The sequence below is a fragment of the Populus euphratica genome, unplaced genomic scaffold (genome assembly GCF_000495115.2).
Source record: "Populus euphratica unplaced genomic scaffold, PopEup_1.0 scaffold440.1, whole genome shotgun sequence".
Taxonomy (NCBI): Eukaryota; Viridiplantae; Streptophyta; class Magnoliopsida; order Malpighiales; family Salicaceae; genus Populus; species Populus euphratica.
The window spans coordinates 129,126-151,832 of NW_011500108.1; the positions used below are offsets into that span (position 1 = coordinate 129,126).

Consider the following 22,707-nt stretch of genomic DNA (forward strand, 5'->3'; position numbering starts at 1 on the left):
ATTCTTTGTTTAGATATATTCTTAAATAATTTTATAAATTTTTATTTTATTTTTAATATTTTTTTAATTATTATGTATATAATATTAAAATAATAACACTAATAATAAATTGTTTATGAAGATTTGATTCAAATTTTTTTTCTAAAAAAAATAAATACATTTGTTTCAGGTTTTCTTGAAGTAATAAAAATATTTTAAACATGATTTATAATATTTATAATCATTTTAGCTTTTAATCACACATAAAATATGAACATATTATTTTGATATTTTAAACTTACTTTAGCAATAATAAAATATACATTATTTTTAATAAAAACATCAATTTCAATTAATAACATTGTATTCACCAAGATAAACAAGAGATAGGTTAATATGAAAAATGATTTTAGACGTAAGAAATACCTGAGAAATACTAATACTGTGCTTATTTAGAATAACTTATATTTTAACAAAAACAAAAAAATTATTGTTTTATAATTAGACAACTTTTTTTTGAAAAGCTTCATGTTATATAATATTAAATATCTTAATATGTATCTTCATCTCAATTTTCTAACTCAATTCTTAATTTAAATTAATAAATTTATTATTATTTATTAACTCGTATAATTTTTTATTTAGTTTATTGAGCGAACAAATTAATATTTTATTTTGCAATAAAAATTTATCTTAATAGGATTTTTTTTATTTTGAGGTATAACAATAATGTTAAAGAATTCATTGAGACTTTTGTGTGTATTATTTTTTTATTTAAAAAATTTGAGTCCCTCACAATATATCACAATATAGTGCCAATGTACAAATTAATAATAGCTAATGGGATAACATGTTTGAAACCAATCATTTATTATAATTAAATTCAATTATAGTATTTAATTTAAATTTAATTAATAAATTAATTGAATTCATATATCTAGAAGAAATAAGATTTTATTTATTTTATTTTTTATATTACCAATCATCACCTTTATTTTTTTTTGTTAAAAGTCTTGCAAAAAAAAAGTAGGTGGTATTAAATAATATATATTTAGTTTTATTTTGTAAGGATAAAATAATATTTTCAGTTTAATTTATATATAATTTCTTTATATTTAAGTTAATTTTAAGTATTTATAATAAATAAATTATTGAGAATTCTAGTATATTTTTTGTTTAATGTAAATTATTTTAATATAGTATTAAAGTTGATTTTATAAAACAATATTTAATTCTAAACATTACTTTTACAAATCTAACTCAGGAATGAGTTGGATAGGGTTTAACAGGTGAATAAATATTTTTTTAAAAAATTAATTTTAATATTAAATTTTTATTTTTTAGAATTGTAAATAATATAAATTTATCTTTAATTTATTTTTTTATTCTTTTTAAATAATAAACTTTATTTAAAATTTAATTTTTTTTACCATCAAAATAATTTTACACGTGAAAATTCATTAAAATATTTAATTTAATTTAGAGCGCTCGAAACATTCTTTGAGGAGTTCAGACAATTGTTGTCAGTAAAAATATCCTTAAAAACAACCCGCCCAATAATGAAACTGAGAATTCCGAAAAAGCCCCTTACTCTACATGTTACCTACAGGCAGCGAACAAAGATCATGACAGCCAACCATCAGCTTCGCTCCTAATCCCCTCTCTCAGTCTAAACATTATCTTATAATTAAGCAATCATCATCCACATTAAGGTAACCCTCTTAATTAATTTCTTTCACATATCACCCTCATTATTACAGACCTCACCGGAATAACCGCACGCAGCTGTCACCGGAAGCAAAATATAAATAACATACCACCTCCCCACTCCCCCCCCTCAAGAAAATAAAAATATAAACCCCTCTGTTTCACTCTCTAGAAACCAGCTGGGACCGAGGGGAACTTCATTTTGACTTGCATTTCAATGAAGCTTCTCTAAGAGCTCTCCCTCTCGAAAACAAAATTCTTTTATTGAAGTGATTTTTTGTGTTTAAAAAGCAAATACAGAATGGGATGTGCTGGATCCTCACAAGCCAAAACAGACGGTAACCTCACTCTATCGTCTCTTTTTCTCTCACCCCTTCTATTTCTCTTTGTCTGTTTGGCAGCCGAGAAACCTCAAGGAAAAAAATTAATCAAGAATACATAATGTTTTGGATTTTTTTATTATTATCAAAAGGAAAAGAAAAGGGCAGAAACTAATCGTAACTGATTTTGGACGTTATTTGTTGCATTAACAAGATTGCTAGTTTTCTGTTTTATGTACTGTTATTACATGCACGTGGTGACTTCTGAAACGTGGATGACAGAGAGAGTGATTTAGTGATGGTGATTATAGTTTTTCAGATTTAATTACTACTTAAATGTGAGATTTCTTAATATCAGGATTTAATTTAGGTCAAAATGCTTCTCTTTTTGAATTTGAGATTTTCTCTATTGAAATTAAAAACAAATAATTTAATTTCTTTGCGAAACAGAAACAGAAAGTTGAAGATTTCATTCATTTTGGAACACATTCAAGAACTGAATGTTTGACTGAATACCGTGGTTGCTTTCTTTTTCTCGTAAAGAGTTTTAATACGGATTTTTAAATTGATAAAACCCAATGAATTGGAATGAGTATAATTTGTTATCGGTGCGAGACCTCTGTTTGATTTTGAAGGGCTATGGATGATTGGTTCAGTCTTTTCGTGTTATCTATTAAGCCTGCTATCATGCAAGAAGATTGAGACCAATCAATGATTTGAGCGGCATTTTAACTAGCTTCAAATTACAGTTATAGGCGAGTTTATTATTGTCCGGATTTAGGATTTGAGGTGATCGAATTACCAAACAGATGTACTAGTTGTATATCAACTGTAAAATATATTATACAGCTTCGGTTCCAGCTTAGCTTCCATTTATGCAAGTCTTGAAAAGCTTTAATTACTGCAATTTCGTTAAAATGTGCTTGTTTTTAATGAGTTCTAATTAGCATGTTTGGTAAGTGTGTTCTGTATGCACATGTAACAGCTAGAATAGTGAAATCTTCAATTCACGAGTTTCTGTGCACCTCTGTTTAACGGATTTCTGGGAATTTCCGCAGTGGTCTCAAGCTTCTTTTGGTCACCATATTTATGTAATCTAAACATAAGAGTATTTGCTAAGCTGATCTTTTAAGTTCATGTCAGTGTGTGAGAGAGATCTTATGTTGTATTTGTTTATTTGTCTGTATACTCTTCAGTGGGCTTATAATTTCTATGTTTTATTTTGTTTTTCTAGGCTATCCTTTTCACTGAAGATGCAGGATTAGATAGACAATTAAGGAGAGGAGGAGAATTGAATCTTATCTCTAGAATATTTCCTTGCCATCTGCTTTTTGACATTGCCACTTTTATGTAAAATAATGAACCCAGAGCACCCAAATTTAACAAGCAATCCTATGTAAAGCACCTTTTCTTTTCCTTAAATATATATTTCAGCGTACTTTGTGGCATGGTATGTCATATGCATAATAGTCATAACATGCCTTTTTCTATCTCTTCCTTGATTCCATTAATAAGGGATGAATGTTAGGTAACAGTAGTTATGAAAGAGAAATATTTGAATGCCAACCAGTTTTTTAGGTATTCTTTATATAATCATGGTAATTAACAGAGACGTATGTCACATTTGTGATTATGACAGGGAATGCTAAGAAAATACGGAAGCCAAAACCTTGGAAGCATCCTCAGCCTATTACAAAGTCTCAGCTTTTACAGATGCGTGAGGAGTTTTGGGATACCTCGCCTCACTATGGTGGAAGGAAAGGTACCTCTTCTGGAATGTCATATCACTTGTGGCTCTTCACTAGGAATTTTCATAGAAATTAACCTTGGGTTGAGTAATATATTATTTTTTATAATGATTGAATTTATCTTAGGAATGAGAAGATACTAATTGATCTTTTGTTGAATAGGTGAAATCTGTCCTTTTTTTTCCCAAGTAAAAAAAATAAAAAATAAAAAAATCTATGAGTGACATTGAAATACAGAATAAAAGTGAGAAACCTTGAGAGCAATTACATTGAGAAGTGCAGGTCTAAGTTATTGGAAACCATATAGAGGGAGTTTTGGGAAGAACCTCAGAAATTGCCACCACAGTACACTGATTGGACTGTCATACATGTGTTCATCAATAACAGTCACTGAATGTTTAGGAATGAACATAAAGAAAACAATTGTAAGCTATTCTTGATTGCTTTGCCACATAAAATATTCAAGCCGAAGGGATGTTTGATTTGGATTCCCCTATCAGTTATTAGTTATTACATATGAATTGTCTGTCATGTCTCTAATCAAGCAATCAGCATGCGTAATTCAAGCACATAATTATTTTTAAAACATCACTCTGCTGATCTGAACTGTAAGTTTTGACCTGTAATGAGGCAGGGTATCATTATGCTGCAGTATCCATGAAGATTTTGAAAGGCCTATTCTTGACAGTTCATTTATAGATTTATAATTAGGAGGCTCCTTTCTGTTGACGTACAAGGAATATTGGAAAAATTTAGAATCTATATCAGAGTGGAGATGTGCTTTGTAATTTTAAGATTCCACTTTCCTTGACGACAGTTTGACCATTGGCATTGCTGGAGTTGTGCTTTGTAGATTAGGTTTTTACTTTCCTTAATAATGTTTTTGCCATTGACATTGCACAAGATCTATTTCTTCTCTCATGTAATATTTTACTTGCTACTTAAGAATGTTACGCTGCTTGCAAAGCCTACCACATATGCTTCTATTATCTAGTCTATATTTAGGATATGTTCAATTGATTAGAAATTATCTCTAGCATTAACAAAAGAAACGAAAAATAAAAAGGAAGCAAGCGATAGGATGATTTTGGAATAATGGATGGCACTAGTAAAGAATTTGAAATGACAATTCCTAGGATTTTTATTTAGTGCCAATTGTGCCTCGAGGATCAAGTAAATGTTGTAATTGGACCTGGATATGTTATAGGCTGTACAGGTTACCCCAAATAAATTACTGTAGGCAACTTTGGCTGGAGCTACTGCAGACTTGTGTCTCTATATCAGACACTAGTCATACTGATACAGTACATGTGACGATATCAACCACATGTCTACCTAGCTTGTGACATTCCAAGGAACATCATTAACAATCACTGAATCAGCATTTTGATCATTTCAGTGGTCAGTGAAAGTTTTTTGTTTTTTTGGAATTGGGGTTTAGAGGGGAGGTTACCGCATATGAAGATTAAATTTATCACTTCAGTGATTAATAGCTGTTTTGCTTTCCACAGTTGATAAAAAAAGGGATAGAAGAGAAGTTATCAAATATGAAGATCAGATGTTCATTATGCTGTCTTACCATCTATCTAGTCTTGCTAAAAGTTGCTATGAATGAAGATGAAAGGTTTTGAATTTTCTAGTACAAAATAAGATCCGGTTGACTTCACGTTATAAAAAATTGTTTATAATAAGCTTTCCAATCATTTATTATATCTGATTCTTAGATATAGATTCCAATTTTCTGGATGCCAGAGATTTGGGATGCTCTTCAAGCTGCTGCTGAAGCTGAATTATCCCTTGCACAAGCAATTGTGGACAGTGCGGGTGTCATCATTCAAAATGCCGATTTGACAGTATGCTACGATGAAAGAGGTACTTAATCCTTCAATTCCTTATTGCGTCACCTTTTGTGTTAAACACCAAATCTCTCTAAAAAAGTGGTGATTTTTTTGTTTGCAAAAACCAGAATTTACGGACTTCTTACATTTCCACGAGTTTCAAATTTTTCTTATGCGGCTAAAGTGTATTTTATGGTGGTCTTTCCATGCATGCCATACAAATTTGATATATTTCTTATTTTCACGGTTGTATTCAAAATGTTCCCGCAGGTGCAAAGTATGAACTACCCAAGTATGTTTTGAGTGAGCCAACCAATTTGATCCGAGAAACTTAAAGCAGAGAACAGAGATCAATTAGCACTGTGTGCACGGATTGAATGTAAATCATGTAAATTATCTCCTAAAATGCCTTTCAAAAAGTTGGGTCATTTTATTTCTTTAGATTTGCCACTAGATTTGCTGTGCTGTAAGTAATTGTCGTTAACTGACACCAGCATAGCAATTGTTTGTATTTAGTGAAAAGATGTGTTTTTTCACAAAACCTTAATAGCCAGAGGTTGGTTGCCGGGCTACTGGGCGGTGTTGTTTGGTGCTTGACCATATTATTGAGTTGAAATTTATTATATGACGATGAGTTTTCTCTCAGAAATGGGGCTTTATGGATTTTTTTATTGGTTTTTGGGATTTTATAGTTTTTCAAACTAGAATAACTTTGGAATTCGTATCAAAATGAATTTTCCTTTTAGATTCTCTTTATTTTTTATTTTAGAACATCAAAATGTTGAGAAGTAATAAAAATTATCAATTAAACAGCTTATCCATGGAAATGCATTTTAAACTCCCGCTCTCTCTTAGTTTACTGCATTTAGGAGCAGACCATCATGAATTATGCATGCTATTGGATTTTCAGGCATGGAGTAAAAGCTTTTTGCAAGAAAAAAAAGAGAGAAAGATCATGGGCGTACTTTTGGCAAATCGAAAAGGTAAGCTTCAGTTTCTACTGCTGAGTGCTTTTCTTTTCTTCTATTACTCACCACTGTCGAGCGTTGGAAATGCTAAACGAGTGGGGATGTGCGAGCGTCTTTCCCTGATGCAGACGGGCATCTGTGGTCAATCTTTCTTTGTACAGGACCACAGGTTTATGGGCTTAAGTGTTTTGTTAAAATTGCCTTGGCATACGGTTCTAATTGCTGTAATAATTATAACTGAGTATTTGGCAGAAGAGATTTCACGTGAGCAATTAGTAATGATAAACATGTATTGATTTCATACAACACAAAAGGTTTAGCATATCGATTGCCTCAAGGCCCTAATCCTCCATTCACAACGCCAAAAAGGAAAATGCAAAATGAAAACCACAAAAGAGGGAAGAGGGGGCAAAACGACGAAAATAAAAGAAGGTTATCAGATGACGTTTTCATATTTAGCTGGTTTGCTCAAACCCTCTTGAAGAACGATAGAATGTTGCCTTGTTTAGGGTCCTTGTTCCCTCCTTTCTTGTTCCCTGCTTTGCTTCCTGGATTAGACAGAGCAACGTTTCCTGCTGCTGGAGACTTCTTAGTCAGAGGTGCCCTGAATGTACGAGACAAGATTAATAGTGCAGTTACCAGGTACACGCTAAAGTTTTATCACCAGATCCTAAATGGCAATTGAAAACAAGAATCAACTAGGCAAAGCATACACCGAATACATGCAAGTGAAATTATAATGTAATAGTTTTGACCTGTTGTTAACAGTATTTGTAACTGCAGTATTTTCTGCTTTCTTTTTCGAATCCTGTGACTCAACTTTCTTAGTTTCTGTCTCCTCCCCTTCCCAGACTACCTCAGTTACTGCAGCAGAGAGAATGACATATTAACAAAAAAGGAAAACAAGAAATTAGGTTTTGTGGAACATTTCAATACTAGAGAGAAGAATCCAAGAAAGGAATTTAAAAGAAAAGGAAAACAAAAACAAGGAAGAAATAACCAAAATACAAAGATTTAACAGCTAGGATATAGAGCTTTTAAGCGAAAAACAAAAAATCTAAGTCATAATATTTCGTGGAGGATTTTCTGGAATTTGAGAAGGATGAGCACGGGAGTACCTTCTCGTCCACGCTCATCAATCCGTGTCTTTAGCACTTTTCTCCTTTTGGGGGAGTTAGGAGCAGCACCAACAGCCGTATCCTTCTGAGCATCACAGAAGGTGAAGTCACCCTGGATCTTCTCCAAAGAGGAAGTTTTAGAGTCAATGCCCTTTCCAACTGAAGAATCATCTCTCAACAACTGATTAGGTGCTCCTTCAGTTGATTTCTCTACCTTGATCACTGGTTTATCTTCTGCTTGCTTCTTGAAGTGGGGCTTCTCCAAAACCAAGGCTGTACTGCTTTGGCCCTTTGGAAGTTCTGGTGATGCTAGATTGACTGCATCTTCAAACTCATCATCAGAATAATCTAAAACTACCCTCCTTTTTCTACTGTTATCCCCATTAGAAGTTCGCTTAAAATTCACACCCTGAGCCTCATCATCACTGCTCCCAATTTCAGTTTCTTCACAAGCAGAAATTTGAGCTTCCGCACTCACTAATAACATGTAATAAACCAATTCAGAAATTGAAAAAGAAACAGCAGATACGAATTAAATCCGAGGTGTAGAATAGGAGCTTGTCTTGCAGAAGTCACATCAGAAAATCCTACATCCTAGTTAAGCAGACAATTTCCTTGTTGTATGGCAACCAAATAAAAACCTACCAGTAGGATTTGGAATGTGCTTATCATTATCAGCTTGTGCACTAGATGGCTTTGACTTGGCAGATGCACGACCCCACAAATTTGCCAACGAACCTCCATTTCCAGAAGAGGTTTTATCACTCTGGCCTTTCTTCTTATTGGCAGGCAAGAGAGAGACCTTTTCTTCATCTACAGTCTGCTTGGTAGCCAGATCATGAACTCCTGTTCCATTCCTTTCACTTTTGACACTGTTCACCAGATTGGGAGATGGAGGGCCAACCTTTGGGCTTTGCTGAACTTCGGTTTGCTTAGATGGTGGAGCTGTAATATTTTGACACAGTTGAATTACTGGGATTTCCACACTTTTGGTTGCAGCAGGTCCATCAACATTGTACTTAACATAGGAATTAAGAATCCCACAAAATCTGCAGAAGAAAAATTCAAGCACCAAGGAAAATAAGCTAATTTCTGCCGCAATTCATGAGAAGGGAGAGAGAGGGAAACCCTCAATATGAAACCATCCAAGGCTTGAAATATCTCATCTCATTACCCCCAACCAATTCCCACCCCCAATAAGAACACATTTGTGTGTACTAATTACATTAAAAAAATGAGTTCAAAGTGCATCATCAACAAACTTGACATAACCAGTCAACTCTCTTCTAGAACAGTTTAGTACTAATAGTTTTGTTGCACGAGGCAGGTCAGCAGTCAGAAAATTATTGAGGACCATCGGTTCAGGCTTTCATTGGCTGAATATTTGCAAAGAAATAAGCTGTTACAACAGCAGCTGCATTATTGTAACGGCTGCATATGAATTTCATAAATGAAATAATAATCATATCTAGCAATTCCATGATCTACACAAGTCAAATTCTTGTAAGATACTGGAACTGATTGCAGACTACAGGTGCATCATACCTGTTATCTCTTAAGCAATTATCAACTGTGAAGGATTGCTTGAAGAGCTCTTCTGCCTGAACAAATTCAGCATTCCAAAGTGCAGCTGGATCTTTTGGGATGCAAGCTTGAACACTATATACCTGAACTGAGCAATTGCCATTGAATTCTTGTTTAGCTTCTGCAAGAAAAAAAATCGAAAAAGGAAATCTCAGCATATCCCTGTATCCTTGTCTCAGGCACAACACTCAAGCATGGATGATACTAACAGACCACAAAATAATGCATGAAAATTATCTGCCAGCATCGGGTGCAACAGCATCGATCCAGAATCAAGTAGCCGAGGTATTGAAATAGACAAAAACAACTTTCATCACACATATTCATGTGAACGCATAATATGCTTGGTGCACTTCTATAATTCTTTGTTCTAATCAATTGAATTCAAAGAACTCCAACTACATTTCCATGGCCAATTCGAAGGAAAGAAATTCTAACTGCTAAACTCTCTTCCAGGAAGAGGGATCATGGATGAGCAAGGGTAAAAAAAAAAAGGTAAGTAAAAAAATGCTTAAATTGCTTAGGCGAAAGCACAAATCTATGGTTATGGCATGCTAACAAGTCACCTAATGATTCTTCCAGGACACATTATTGCAAACCTAAGAGCAGCAGCTAGCAATGCCACCCTGAAACCCATCTATTATAATGGGATAGATGGAAATCCTTGCGATTTCGAGTATCTCTCGTTTCTAACCAACAATAACTACAATGATGTTAGCACCATTCAAAGACCTGACCTTCAAGTTTGGGACCGGAAACAAGCCTTATATGGTAACTTGAAGGGTTGTTCTTTAACCAACCGGATAGAGTGTATACTACTTCGAATCCACTTCCGCGTGTGTTAACAAATTCTTGAAGCAACCTTAAGGAAGCAACACCAACCATTTGTTAATTGAATGCACAAACCAGGAAAATAAAAATAAAAATCACAAATTTCAGAGAGGAAAATTACCTTTTTGCAGCATTCGATGAAACCAAGAAATTTCGACTCAACCACTTGTATGAAACCTGAAACCAAGTGATTAAATAATTAATTAATTTTCTAGATTTACTAAAACTGACCCAAGATTACAACAACAAAACCCAGTGAAACTAAGGGGATTGAAGAGGAGTAGAAGTACCACTTGGAGTTTATCAGAGACAAGAACTTCAATTTCATCAAGAATGCCTAGGGTTTCCATTTGGGACATAATTTCTTCGGTTTTTGGGCTCAAAGAGAAATTAGAGATGGAAGAAATTGTGCAGGTGGATGAAGAGATAGAAATTACCAACGCCATCAATCAAGGACAAAACAAAATGAGAGTGTTCGATTTTCCCTCTACAAACACACTGGTTTCCCGCCATATTGTTTTTGGGGGGTCAGCGTTCTTTTTTTCAAGGGTGGAATAGCAATGCAGGCAGGTGACATATACCACCTGCGTTTTCCATGGATCCATATTCCAGGCCAAGGGTGCATCGGCTAGGCCCATAATTTAACAGGAAGAAAATGGATTAAATTATAGTGCTTGAACTTGGAAATAAAAGGGAAGATTATTACACTTGAGAGTATTGAATATGTGGATAAGGGGGTGGATGTGGAGATGAAAGAGACACTTGGGAGGTAAGGATAACGTTATGGATGGATATTTTACATTAAAGAGACGACTCTGCTGCCTTCGTCATCCAAAAAAAACTCGTTGGCTCTTAAAACTAATTTAGATGAGGATTTATTACACACCATTCTTTTTTGTACCACTAAAGAAAAAGTATATAATTTGATCATTAATGATGATAATTACAAGAATATGATATTAATAAAAATTACAAAAAAAATTACAATTTAAGATAAAACAATAACAACGACTCTATACATTAAAATGGTTGACTCGAGATAGTAAGATAATTATGGATAAATACTATTTTATTTCATTTTTTATAAATAAGAGATATTTTAATAATATTTGATATGATATAATGTTTATAAATATTTTTCATCTACTTTAAAGAAGACCATAGTAACATAACTTGAATATCTTGGGCAATGTAATGCATATATTATCATCAAAATCAAGAAAAAGCTTATAATATTAGTGCTTAGGAAAGAGGGGATTTCTGTGATAACTGTAAAAAGATATTGTCTTTATCTAGTTTGTGAAGAAAAAAAAGAATTAGAGTGTAAAGAATCAAAGTGGTGTAGAAAGATATCAGTTTGGAATAAGCCATTGACAACTAGGAATAGTTCCATAAATATTGAAAGTGTTATGAGAGTTTATTTTTAGGTAGCTTTATCTAAGTTGGCTAATTATACAGTGCTGATATGCCAAGGTGAATGGAGCGCAAAATCATTCACACGAGGGTCACTTGATGTGAGAAGGCCATTTGAAGATTTTTTAATTTTATGGCTCTAATAATCATTGACAACAATAATGCAATTCACTCAAGTATTCAAAGATGATCAATGTTTTCAATGTTTAATATTTAGCTTTTTGTTTAAAAAATAATTAAAACTTGAAGATAAGTTATTTTCAATCTAGAAAAAGTGATGAATTTTTTTTTAAAAAATTATTTTTCTTAGTTATTGCTATTTTCTATTTAGTTTGAAAATGTTATGCGATTTTTATTTTTTTCTATTTATTTTAGTAAATTCAATATTGAGATTAATAATTTTATCCTTTCCTTTTAGTTCAGGAATCCCTAAAACAAGTCCATAATTAAAACTTTTTATTTTTATTTTTTAAGGATAGATCTAGAATGAAAGAGTATAAATAAAATTGTTTAGCTTATTTTTCAGTAAAATATATCAAATTTTATTGTAGAAAATAAAACTAGAAATTAGGGTTGCTGGTATGTTGAACTTATTTTGTCAAGCTCGGTCTTTCATGTTGCTATCTTTTTTTTGTTTTTTATGCTTCGGAGTGCATCACATAAATAAATACACACAAATATATACGACCCACATGCATAGCGTCGTCCAAACAACTAATTCATGTGAGATGTTCTTTTATTTTCTAGTTGATCAAATTGCATAATTACATAGGAAGGAAACGATCGTTGTCCTTAGTTTTAGACTAGATAATTAGCTCCCGTTATGTTGTATATCGGAGCAAATTTTTTAAAAACCTAAAAAATGTCTAACTAACAAGAAATTTTTGGTTGGGAATGGGTAAATCTTGAAATTTTTAAACATAATGCTTGAGTTTTAATTAAACTATTTAGATGTTTTTATGATGTGATATAGTTAATTTGATGAATTAAAAAATAATTTGAATGATAAAAAAATATTATTTAATTTTAAGAAAAAATATATAAAAAAATATTTTAAAAAAATATTGAGATAGTGATATTTTGATTGTATCCGAAATTTATAGTTTAACCTACCAAACCCATAATTGGGTCATGAATTGCAATGTATTTAAAATAATTTTTTATTTAATTATATGATAATAAAAATAATTATTTACAAAATTAAATATAAACTCAATATCATAAGATTTGGTTGAGACAGCAATAACTTTATACAAATTAAATAAAAAAATCTAGTTTGAAATTAGTTTAAATTAATATATTAAATTTTCTACTCAAATCATGAAATTCAATAAGTTTAATATTTTTAAAAAATATTTATATTTAATTATATGATGAAATAATAGATCGTTGTAAAAACAAGCACTTGCTTAATGTTATAATATTTATTTAAGACAATGTTATAATATTTATTTAAAACCGTGATAACCTCATAAAAAATAATTATAAATAAATTATAAAGTTTAATTTTTAATTAATTTAAGTTAATATAGTAAACTCGCAATCTAAATTATATATCTTTTCTTTGATGTTTTAATCTTTAAGTATTTATTATTTTCTCAAAATAAATTTTTTCAATAATTAATAGTTCTATTATGATATTTATATAAATCATTAACTAAAATTAAACACCTTTCTAGCATCTTTGTTGATTATCATTGACTTTTTTAGTTTGATTTTTAAAAAATAAATAATTACTTCCGTACATTTTATTTTTTATTAATCAAGATCAAACATATTATATTTAAACTTAAATATAAAATACATATATGGTGTTAAATACTATAAAATACATATTAAATTAAATAAATTTCACAATTAATATTGAATTTATTTTTATTTTATTCCCTTAAAATTTTAAATTAAATGAAATACTAAAATAGATTTTATAGAATTATTCGCAACAAAGAGCATGCGCATTCCGAGTTATAGCTAGAAGACAACTATCATAGCGATAAATTTCTCGCTCAAAATTCTAGTCCCATGTTGTCGTCTACTCAAGTCTTACTAAATTCAGTCTTTCTCTCTTGCAAGTAAATGAAATTAACACAAACAAAGCAAGTAAATTCTTTTCCAACTTTTTATTAACTATTAATAAAGGAATATATATAAATTCGTGTGTGTAATATATACAAAACTTACTTGCAGCCTATTTATAGAGCTATTACTCCCCCCCAGCAGTTTGCTCTTGTGTTCCTCCATGAACTTTTCACCTATCAACATTTCTTGAAAAAACGGAGAGCCACTTTATGCACTGTTTTTTCACTGAAACCCAGCAGATTCATCAGAATTCGTTAATTATGTTCTTCTGGTTCAAGTAAATACATTTGTGCTGCGTTATAGCTATTTGTGCTGGTGTTCCTCACAAGGTCTTTGATGGGGCATCATTTTGTGTTTCTCACAAGGTCTTTGATGGGGCATCATTTTGCACCTTTATGAAAACTCGGTCATCTACTGCTTGTTTTACATCACAAGCAGCATATCCCAGTTTTATTGCTCCATTTCTCTGACCCCACCATGTTCAGAAAAGGAAAGTGTGCTTGGAGAAGATTTGTGTTCGATGCATTGGCGATAAGCTCAAGGCAGAAGCAAGTAGATCCCTGTTTGTCAAGTCCCCAACTTCAATTGAGGTTCTAGCAATTATCTGGAGAAGTGTCATAGTTGCTTCAAGAGCAGGAAATGACTCAAAAAGGCGACCTTTGCCTGAACATAATATTGGAAATCTTCTTTGGAAAGAACCTGTGAAATGCAAAGCTAGTGACCAAATAGAATTGGATGCCTTAGTGTGCTATCTAAGCGAAGCCGAGGGGAAAATTGACAGCCAATTCATGGCCGAAATACATGGCGATGAAGGGTTTTTTTTTTTTTTCTAGATTATCCAGCATCTGAAAGAAAAGAGAAATGTTTTCTGATGAGAATTGTGATCATATCACAACTAGCAATTTGTATAAATAAAACGTGTTGCTATGAAGCTGATTTCGACTGGGGTAAGCAATTTGGATGGGCACCAAGGCATTCAACATACATGATTCAATGTATTTGAATTACATTGGTTTGATGGAAACAAGAATGGGAAATGGAATTGAAGCACGGGTGAGATTGGATGAACAAGACATCATGGTATTTTGATGTAATATACTTTACATCATAGTCAAACAGGGTCACCAGTGAAGTTATGAGTTATGACTAGGATGCCGTAATACATCTTAATTGGCAGTGGCGTAATGTAAATACTGAAAGCATTTGCGAACACAAACCATCATGTCTTGAATTATTAACAAATGCACTTAGTTCAGTTCGATCTTAAGCTTTACATTGTCGACAATGATACAATTTATGTGTTCAGACTTCAGTGCTGAGTCTTAAATATTTACAACTTCACACGTCCATGACAATTACCATGCACTGCACACCTCGTATTGTTCGGTGTTTCTGGTTCTGCGAAGATGTAAACTTCATCATATCCCTTCCTACAGTAGGATAAAAGAAGAAACGCAAATCAGTAAATGCAAGTGCCAACCTTGGTAACAATAAATTTGTGTGCCAAACTAGGTTCTCGGAGTCAATTCACTTACCCAGCTTTCCCACAAAATGTGGGACTGTAATTGTAAATTAAATTGTCAAGTACCCTCCGAGCAGGTGGCCTGTTCAAGGACTTTCTAGCTTCACTGCAGCACAAAACAAACATTGAAAACAGTTTTTTTTTTTTTTCATCTCATTACTCTGCTGTGAACAACAAAGCACCATAGATAAATGAAAAGGTTCACGAAGCAGGCAATACGACTTTAATTTCCTTTGTTTGGACTTCTGACAGGGTTCTCAGAAAATAAACGCAGCAGAACACAAAAGTTTCAATATCAATATTGATAAGAGTAATATAGAATGAATTTAAGCACCATTATTAGTTAAAATGTCAAAATGTTAATAATACAGTGTTTATGATTTTCAAATGCTACTGGTTGTATTCGATACAACCACTGTAAACAACTTCAAATATATCTAAGCTTGCGTTATCATTTGATCATTCTCGTGCTTTCTGTGTTTTGAAAGGTCTGAACATGAACTATGCCTTCATATTTTCAGCTACTTCATATTTTCTGCTACAAAATTTCCATGAATACTAAGTTTACAACAGAGAATTAACCAGCCTTCTTAAACTAGTCCTAACATGCATGTGAATGAGTAGATGATTTATTGGAGCCTGTTTAAAATATGCAAAACCTCAGTTCAGGATGTCCAAGGCTCAAATTACATCCTCAGCACATCTCATAAAAAAGTTCGCAGCATAAGCTAATAACTTTTCAGCACAAAAAAATCCTCACCTAACAAAGAAGTTGGCAACATGTTGGGTCACTTGAATGGCATCCTCTGAGTGTGGAATCATTGATAACCCCCATTCAAAAGCATTTTTCTGTAATGCATTTGGATTTCAGTCACTAGTAATCCTACTACCATAAGCAATTGTATATTTACAGTAACAGTAAACAAATTTTGAAAAACAAAGGAGAATTGACACTTGTGCACCATACCATGAGGATCAATAATTCAATTACGTTTAGAAATTAAGCTGAGCTATAAAAATATTATGATGTTATTTTTATACCCTGCCACCTCTCACTGCTCCTTTTGCTATGGTAATGGTAATAAAAAATTGCCTATGTTGTTTGGGCATTTCTTTCAACTTCACAAAAGAACTCAGACATTAAAGGCACTTTAATATTTTTAAACTAAATACCCAAACTGATCTCTGTAAAAGTACCAGACCCAGCTTAAACACATACACGCAAGATTTTCTTATATGATGACCAGGTTTGGATATATTTTACATATAAAAGAGTAGGGGTGTGATACAAGGAGTGCAAATTGACAAAAATTTCTCCTGTAACTACAAAGCACAAACAGCTGCATCCCATTATCCCACAGTAACTTTTTTTGGGTATACAGGACTTCCTTCCTGAATTTCTTGATTATCTAAATCCATATTTTATACTTCAAGTATGGAATTTGCCCAACCAAAGATGAATCTCCACAGAAAAACACAATGGCTTTAATGCAAAGCACTTGATAGCAATACCTCGGGATGCCATTGGAAGGCAGTCACAGGATAGCCCCCATTCAAAAGCATTTTTCTGTAATGCATTTGGATTTCAGTCACTAGTAATCCTACTACCATAAGCAATTGTATATTTACAGTAACAGTAAACAAATTTTGAAAAACAAAGGAGAATTGACACTTGTGCACCATACCATGAGGATCAATAATTCAATTACGTTTAGAAATTAAGCTGAGCTATAAAAATATTATGATGTTATTTTTATACCCTGCCACCTCTCACTGCTCCTTTTGCTATGGTAATGGTAATAAAAAATTGCCTATGTTGTTTGGGCATTTCTTTCAACTTCACAAAAGAACTCAGACATTAAATGCACTTTAATATTTTTAAACTAAATACCCAAACTGATCTCTGTAAAAGTACCAGACCCAGCTTAAACACATACACGCAAGATTTTCTTATATGATGACCAGGTTTGGATGTATTTTACATATAAAAGAGTAGGGGTGTGATACAAGGAGTGCAAATTGACAAAAATTTCTCCTGTAACTACAAAGCACAAACAGCTGCATCCCATTATCCCACAGTAACTTTTTTTGGGTATACAGGACTTCCTTCCTGAATTTCTTGATTATCTAAATCCATATTTTATACTTCAAGTATGGAATTTGCCCAACCAAAGATGAATCTCCACAGAAAAACACAATGGCTTTAATGCAAAGCACTTGATAGCAATACCTCGGGATGCCATTGGAAGGCAGTCACAGGATAGTTGCGTGCTTGTACAGTGGAGACATAAACCTAAAATTGATGTTGGGAAAGGAATTAGAATTCTTCAAGTGTATAGAAAACTACATCACAAAATTATTGCATCCATTACCTGGTTATCTTCATCTGCACTATTAGTCAGGATCTCAAAGAAACTAGATAGATGTTCATTTTCCTGAAACCGTTGTGGTGAGATGCCATACTGTTGCATTGGAAGATCAGATAAGTTAGATAAAATGGGGAAAGCAGCCTTTCTGGTCAATGGATTAGTATTCTAATTTGAAAATATAAGTAGAATATTAAAGTTAAGACGGCCTTGATGCAACAAGCATGTTCAAAGGCAGGTGGAAAAACTTAGAATTGGAAGATGTAAACATTCAAGTATCATCTCCCCAATCCAGTCTAAATTATGGAAATGCAAAACATAAATATTTCCCAAGAAAGTGGAAACTCCAGATCACACTCCTGACAACAGCATCATCGTTCCGTCTTCCACTTGAGTGATACTGATCAGCCAGTATATTTTATTTTACTTTTGAGGGATCGTTCTTCAGTATAAGAGTATTAAAATATGGCCAGATATGGAGGAAAGTCTAATTTATATTTTCCTTTTTGGCTTCAAATTTCATGAATATCAAGATATTTTTAGATCTCCAGTCATGAGGAAATGGATAGGTAATGCTGGTTTATAAGACAGAACACTGCGCCAAAATAATTTTTTTTTTAAATATAGTCCTTTTTAAAGAGTAAAATGTCATATATTACAGAAATCTAAACAAAGAAAGAAACAAGAAACAGAGCATCACGTGTCTCTATTTGACCATGCAACCAAAGTCTAAAGGTACTACCAGTTTTGTGAGCTCACATGATGGTTTTGCATGACTAGGCAATCTGTACTCAACTTTTTAAGCAAAACTGGAGGAAATCTGCAAAGGAATATTAATGTTAACTTAGCAGTTTTTTGCTTGGTACAACTAAAAGTATCATTTTGCCAGTATCGAATAATTATAGAACTTCTATAAGAAAAACAATTCACAATAAATGTCCAAGTAGCTAGGCAAAACAGTTCCTGACATGATAACAAAAGACCTCCATTTATGCCTTATAGATTGTATAATGCCACATATCATGCTTCGCAGTGTGCAAACTGGCTAATAAAATTTCACACCACATCATCTTGTAAGTATTCACTTATTCACCACACATCCATATTGGATATTAGGTAACTATATCAAGTTAGGGCATCTTCTCCATGTCAGTAACCAAGTCACACAAAAATAAAGGATAAGCATTTGGCATGTCAAAGACGAAATTGAGATAACAGCATGTTAAGAATTAAGAAGTAAAACAAATAATGATGATCACGGAGCTATTAATTGGGATTCAGAGCAGTTATCTTACATATAAGAGAATTTGAAAAACTCTTTCGTTCAGTTATTGACAGAAAAGTTTATTGGTATTTACACTGTTTAACAAATTCATTAATATCCTTTTGTGGCTCTATAAAGAAACTAAAAACTTGGTAAGAAAATAAAATTAAGTGCATCATGTTTGATAAATACAAAAAATTGAGAATGTTAATACGACCTGGTATAAGAGAAATGCTTGAATTTTACCAAAGCAAACGAGATTTGGGGGGGGGGGGTTTACAGCGTGTATACCTCTGAAACACAGTTCCTTCGATACTTATGTTTTCCATAAATTGAAGAGTAGAAGCCTGATCAGTTGCATTATATGTTTCCAGAATTTGATTGTCCTATTTTCAAGGAAAAATAAGAGTCATGCTCATAACATTTCTGAAGTGGGACTATTAAGAATTTCCACTAACAAGAGTGCACTAATATTTGAAACAACTACTCAGACTTTTTGACATTGATGGATAATAAAGTAAACAAAACAATTACTCAGACATTTTTCTGGCAATAACTTTACCACCAACATCATCATTGCACTGTAAGGCCATATTTAATTTAATTACACATCTCACAAAAAAACAAAACCTAAAGTTTTACCTCCTCTCTGCATACAATCAGGTTAGGCAGCAATAGAAAACAACAGAAATAACCACCTAGAACAAGAACAATAACATTAGGAATAGAGTATGAGACAAGTGGCTTGGCAACACAAAACAAATACCAATTCCTGTAGAAAGGGTAACAGACTCGACAGATAGAAAAGGGGTAGAAAACCTAGAATCACCAAGCTAAATCCCAGATATCCACCAGGGCTTCCTTGAATCCAAGAGAGAAAGCGGAATCCACAGTGAAACACTGAAGGAAATCCACCGCTGTAAATTGAAACTGAAACTCTCAATTTATTGTCACTATGGCAAAAGATATGCATAATGTGTGTGCTTATACAGGCACACCAAAAGTCCTGAAGAGTCCTAATCACCATGTACTGCATATTTTAAATAACAAATAAATTGGTAATCCCTTCTTCTCGCACGGAATCAGTCTGACAAAATGGAAAATATGGGAATAATTGGAATGGGAATGTCTGATCACTACAGGCTATATATATACATCTGTTTTGGCCATATATTACCTCACTAATGATCATTGTCAGAATTTCAAAGCCTAAGCAGATGGCATACACTGGGAAATGGAAGCCTGCATCATTCCTTGCTAAAACTTCCTGCAGGTACAAGATGATTGTACTGACAACAGTTAGGGGAGGAAACTAAAAGTAGAAAATGTCGTTTTATTCTTTTTGGTGAATTCTAACCATATTGCAAACGAGGGGATACATCGTCTTGCAAAACAATTTTTTTATTGAAATCAATTTTAGTATGGAAGGTTTGTTTGAAAAAATTACCTACCTTGAAAATTGCCTTCGCAGTGTCGAAGTACAAACCAGTTTTAGCCCAACCTCCAGTAAAGAGCACTCCATTTACCAGATTGAGCTTCTGTAATGCAACACCAAACAAGCAAGCTTAAGTAACATTCATAAATTAGTAAGATTATAAAATAATGATAGCATACCCCTACACCGTGCAAGCATTGCATTCAAGCCAGACTATCCCTATTAATGATCATGCACAAAAACTTTAAAAATTCAGATTTTGTTTTTGTTTAATTTCATTTTCATTTTCATTTTCATTTTCATCAACAAAGTTTCTAACTCCAAATCATTATCTCGAATAAGCAGCTACTTAATTTCAGAATTACTTAAAAGTTTTCTCAATGACAATCGTTTAAAAAAAATTTCCTTTTCAGTTTCCACTTCACTTCCTCTCCAATCTAATCCTCATATGATCCAACCTACTCTAAAATCAATCTTTGCACTTCTCCTTAAAGAATGTAGATACCTCAAAAAGAATCTCTCTTGGCTCGTTATAAATCAATGGAATAACCCTAGCACCAGCTGATTCGACAAACTTCACGTACGACGCCGCAATATACGAAGCGTTCGTCGCGTTATTAAGCCTCCCGGAGGCACCGTCCCCCGGATGACTCAAAATTCCAATCACCGGACGGTAATTCAGATTTGTGTCGGACGCCGGACACCTAGGCGCCGAAGGCGAGTCATCGACGAGTTGACTCGGGAGGAGAATCGAAGGAGAAGTTATAGCTGTTGCTGATCGAGCTAGGGTTAGCTCTTTAGAGAGCGAGATTAAGAAAGGGATCCAAAGGTAATTCCACATATCTGGGGAAATAGAAGATGAGGTGGAGGTTGAGGGGAGAGAAACGGAGGTGTCGTTTTGGCGATCGGAGGCCTTGGTGGTAGGGGTAGAAGGGGAATTAGAGAGGAAGTGGGACGACATTTTGGGAAAACAGGAAGTGAAGGAAGTTAGGGTTTTTGAGAGGAGGAGGCATGCGAGAGAGGGTATTTGACATTGAAGAGAGGAGGGGGGCGGTACTGGCGGGGATGCGAGGAGACGGTGAGAGTGACGAAGTGAGCACGGCAAAATGGACAAAAAGGAAAGGTCAGGCAGTGATTACGCAAGGATGACAAGTGTGACAGGACAATCGGAAACCAGTTATCTGCTTCCACGTGTATATGCTGTCGTCGTCTTTAAATTTAAGGGGTAACAATGTCCATTTATTTAATCACTTGTTTTATTTAATTTAAAGGACAGAATAGACAGGAAGATTCTACGCCAACCATCATCTTATATCTCATGACAGATTTTATTATTTAATTGTTTTTTTAAGATTAATATATGTATATAGCTAAATTAATTTTATAAATTTTAAAATTAATAATTATATAAGTTTTTAATAGTTTTACTCAAATTGATAATTTTAAAAAATAAATTTAAAATTTAATAGACTGATTTATATATTTTTAATTTTTTTAATGTTTTTTTTTTTTTAAAGAAGGTGTGTTTGGTATTCATCTATTTATTTTTTCCATTAATTAATTAATTAATTTGTCAGGTGCTGTTGGTTGTCATTAGAATGACGTATTTCTTCCATATTATTTTTGGTTTTCTACGGTTGTATATTCCTGCTATATCCTATCCACAATGTACCAAGAGATGCTCTTCTTCGCTTTTAAGAGATGGGGATATGCAAACCACAAACCGATCTTCTTTCTTTGTTTTCTTTTTTGATAAAGGCCTTCTTCAAATAAAGGATAAATAATTGTGTGAGAGAGATGATAGCATGTGACGAAAAGTAAATAGAAAACAAATCTTTACATAGAAGTTCTGACAACAAGAGAAAGGAAGGCAAAGACTCTTTCAAGCTCTTGAAAGGGATTGAACACTACAATTTATAATAATAATAATAATAATAATAAAAGGGATTGAACACTACAATTTATATATATTTAGATTGTTAATTATACTTAGACTGGTGATAAAAGATATATAATAATAATAATAATAGTAATAATAAACATTGTTAGCGGTGCATAAGTTGCTTGTTTCCTAGTCAATTAGCATGTATGAACTATTTAAAATATGTTTTAAAATAAGTTGCTTGTTTCGTAGTCAATTAGCATGTATCAACTATTTAAAATATGTTTTAAAATAATTGATGAGAATATACCATGAACGCTTCCATTCCTTTTCTTTCTTTCTTTTTTTGTCGAAATTAGTGTTAATTGTTTTATTGTAGAGTTATTTTTCAATATTGTTGTAATTGCTTTTTCAAATAATTTTTTTATTAAAATATATATTAATGATTTTTTTATATTTTAAAAATTATTTTTAATATCAACACATCAAAATAATTTGAAAACACTAAGAATATATTAATTTGAAATGAATAAAAAAAATAAAAAATTTCTAAATTTTTTCGAAAATATTTTTAAAATACAAAAACAAATAAGCCCAGCTATTTTTATATAAAGAACTAGGATCTACAATTATTAGTATATATTATAAAGTGG

At 32.7% G+C, this 22,707-nt stretch overlaps 3 protein-coding genes and 1 long non-coding RNA gene across 6 annotated transcripts; 2 read left to right on the plus strand and 2 right to left on the minus strand.

Annotated features, from left to right (window-relative positions):
* Nucleotides 1–1,604: 1,604 nt before the first annotated feature.
* On the plus strand, nt 1,605–6,241 carry LOC105109675 (ubiquitin domain-containing protein 1-like). Its single transcript, XM_011004452.1, has 4 exons — nt 1,605–2,024; nt 3,646–3,768; nt 5,507–5,626; nt 5,863–6,241. Exons 1-4 carry the CDS (start codon nt 1,988–1,990, stop codon nt 5,925–5,927), a joined length of 345 nt encoding a protein of 114 aa, XP_011002754.1. The 5' UTR covers nt 1,605–1,987; the 3' UTR covers nt 5,928–6,241.
* A 584-nt stretch (nt 6,242–6,825) lies between these two features.
* POLD3 (DNA-directed DNA polymerase) lies at nt 6,826–10,723 on the minus strand. 2 transcript variants are annotated; one of them, XM_011004456.1, is made up of 8 exons: nt 10,384–10,723; nt 10,215–10,270; nt 10,000–10,124; nt 9,224–9,383; nt 8,324–8,727; nt 7,679–8,155; nt 7,316–7,424; nt 6,826–7,164 (listed from the first exon to the last, which is right to left on the minus strand). In XM_011004456.1, exons 1-8 carry the CDS (start codon nt 10,537–10,539, stop codon nt 7,029–7,031), a joined length of 1,623 nt encoding a protein of 540 aa, XP_011002758.1. In that variant the 5' UTR covers nt 10,540–10,723; the 3' UTR covers nt 6,826–7,028. The 2 variants fall into 2 exon arrangements, with proteins under 2 accessions (XP_011002758.1, XP_011002759.1); XM_011004457.1 differs by lacking the exon at nt 10,000–10,124 and having other exon boundaries at nt 10,384–10,477.
* Nucleotides 10,724–14,787: 4,064 nt separating this feature from the next.
* Nucleotides 14,788–21,290, minus strand: LOC105109679 (gamma-glutamyl hydrolase 2-like). Of its 2 annotated transcripts, none has more exons than XM_011004458.1 (10): nt 20,678–21,289; nt 20,189–20,275; nt 19,915–20,004; nt 19,029–19,123; nt 18,233–18,293; nt 17,480–17,569; nt 17,338–17,400; nt 15,868–15,956; nt 15,121–15,213; nt 14,788–15,015 (listed from the first exon to the last, which is right to left on the minus strand). In XM_011004458.1, exons 1-10 carry the CDS (start codon nt 21,131–21,133, stop codon nt 14,916–14,918), a joined length of 1,224 nt encoding a protein of 407 aa, XP_011002760.1. In that variant the 5' UTR covers nt 21,134–21,289; the 3' UTR covers nt 14,788–14,915. The 2 variants fall into 2 exon arrangements, 1 of the variants encoding a protein (XP_011002760.1); XR_839307.1 differs by lacking the exon at nt 14,788–15,015 and adding an exon at nt 16,620–16,674 and having other exon boundaries at nt 15,123–15,213; nt 20,678–21,290.
* LOC105109678 (uncharacterized) lies at nt 19,130–19,355 on the plus strand. The gene is made up of 2 exons (XR_839306.1): nt 19,130–19,238; nt 19,278–19,355. It is a non-coding gene; the product is annotated as an uncharacterized LOC105109678 (long non-coding RNA).
* Nucleotides 21,291–22,707: the final 1,417 nt, after the last annotated feature.

What these genes read in the sequence shown, in the direction of transcription:
- LOC105109679 (XM_011004458.1), bottom strand. Translation starts at nt 21,133, where the DNA reads ATGTCGTCCCACTTCCTCTCTAATTCCCCTTCTACCCCTACCACCAAG. An exon ending in TGACAATGATCATTAGTGAG is followed by an intron (nt 19,124 to 19,914) that starts GTAATATATGGC and finishes CCTTGAAAATAG; the next exon opens with GACAATCAAATTCTGGAAAC. An exon ending in ACATTTTGTGGGAAAGCTGG is followed by an intron (nt 15,016 to 15,120) that starts GTAAGTGAATTG and finishes ATCCTACTGTAG; the next exon opens with GAAGGGATATGATGAAGTTT.
- LOC105109675 (XM_011004452.1), top strand. Translation starts at nt 1,988, where the DNA reads ATGGGATGTGCTGGATCCTCACAAGCCAAAACAGACG. An exon ending in CTCACAAGCCAAAACAGACG is followed by an intron (nt 2,025 to 3,645) that starts GTAACCTCACTC and finishes TGATTATGACAG; the next exon opens with GGAATGCTAAGAAAATACGG. An exon ending in TCACTATGGTGGAAGGAAAG is followed by an intron (nt 3,769 to 5,506) that starts GTACCTCTTCTG and finishes TCTGGATGCCAG; the next exon opens with AGATTTGGGATGCTCTTCAA.
- POLD3 (XM_011004456.1), bottom strand. Translation starts at nt 10,539, where the DNA reads ATGGCGTTGGTAATTTCTATCTCTTCATCCACCTGCACAATTTCTTCC. An exon ending in TCTCTGATAAACTCCAAGTG is followed by an intron (nt 10,271 to 10,383) that starts GTACTTCTACTC and finishes ACTTGGTTTCAG; the next exon opens with GTTTCATACAAGTGGTTGAG. An exon ending in TTCCGGTCCCAAACTTGAAG is followed by an intron (nt 9,384 to 9,999) that starts GTCAGGTCTTTG and finishes TTTTTCTTGCAG; the next exon opens with AAGCTAAACAAGAATTCAAT.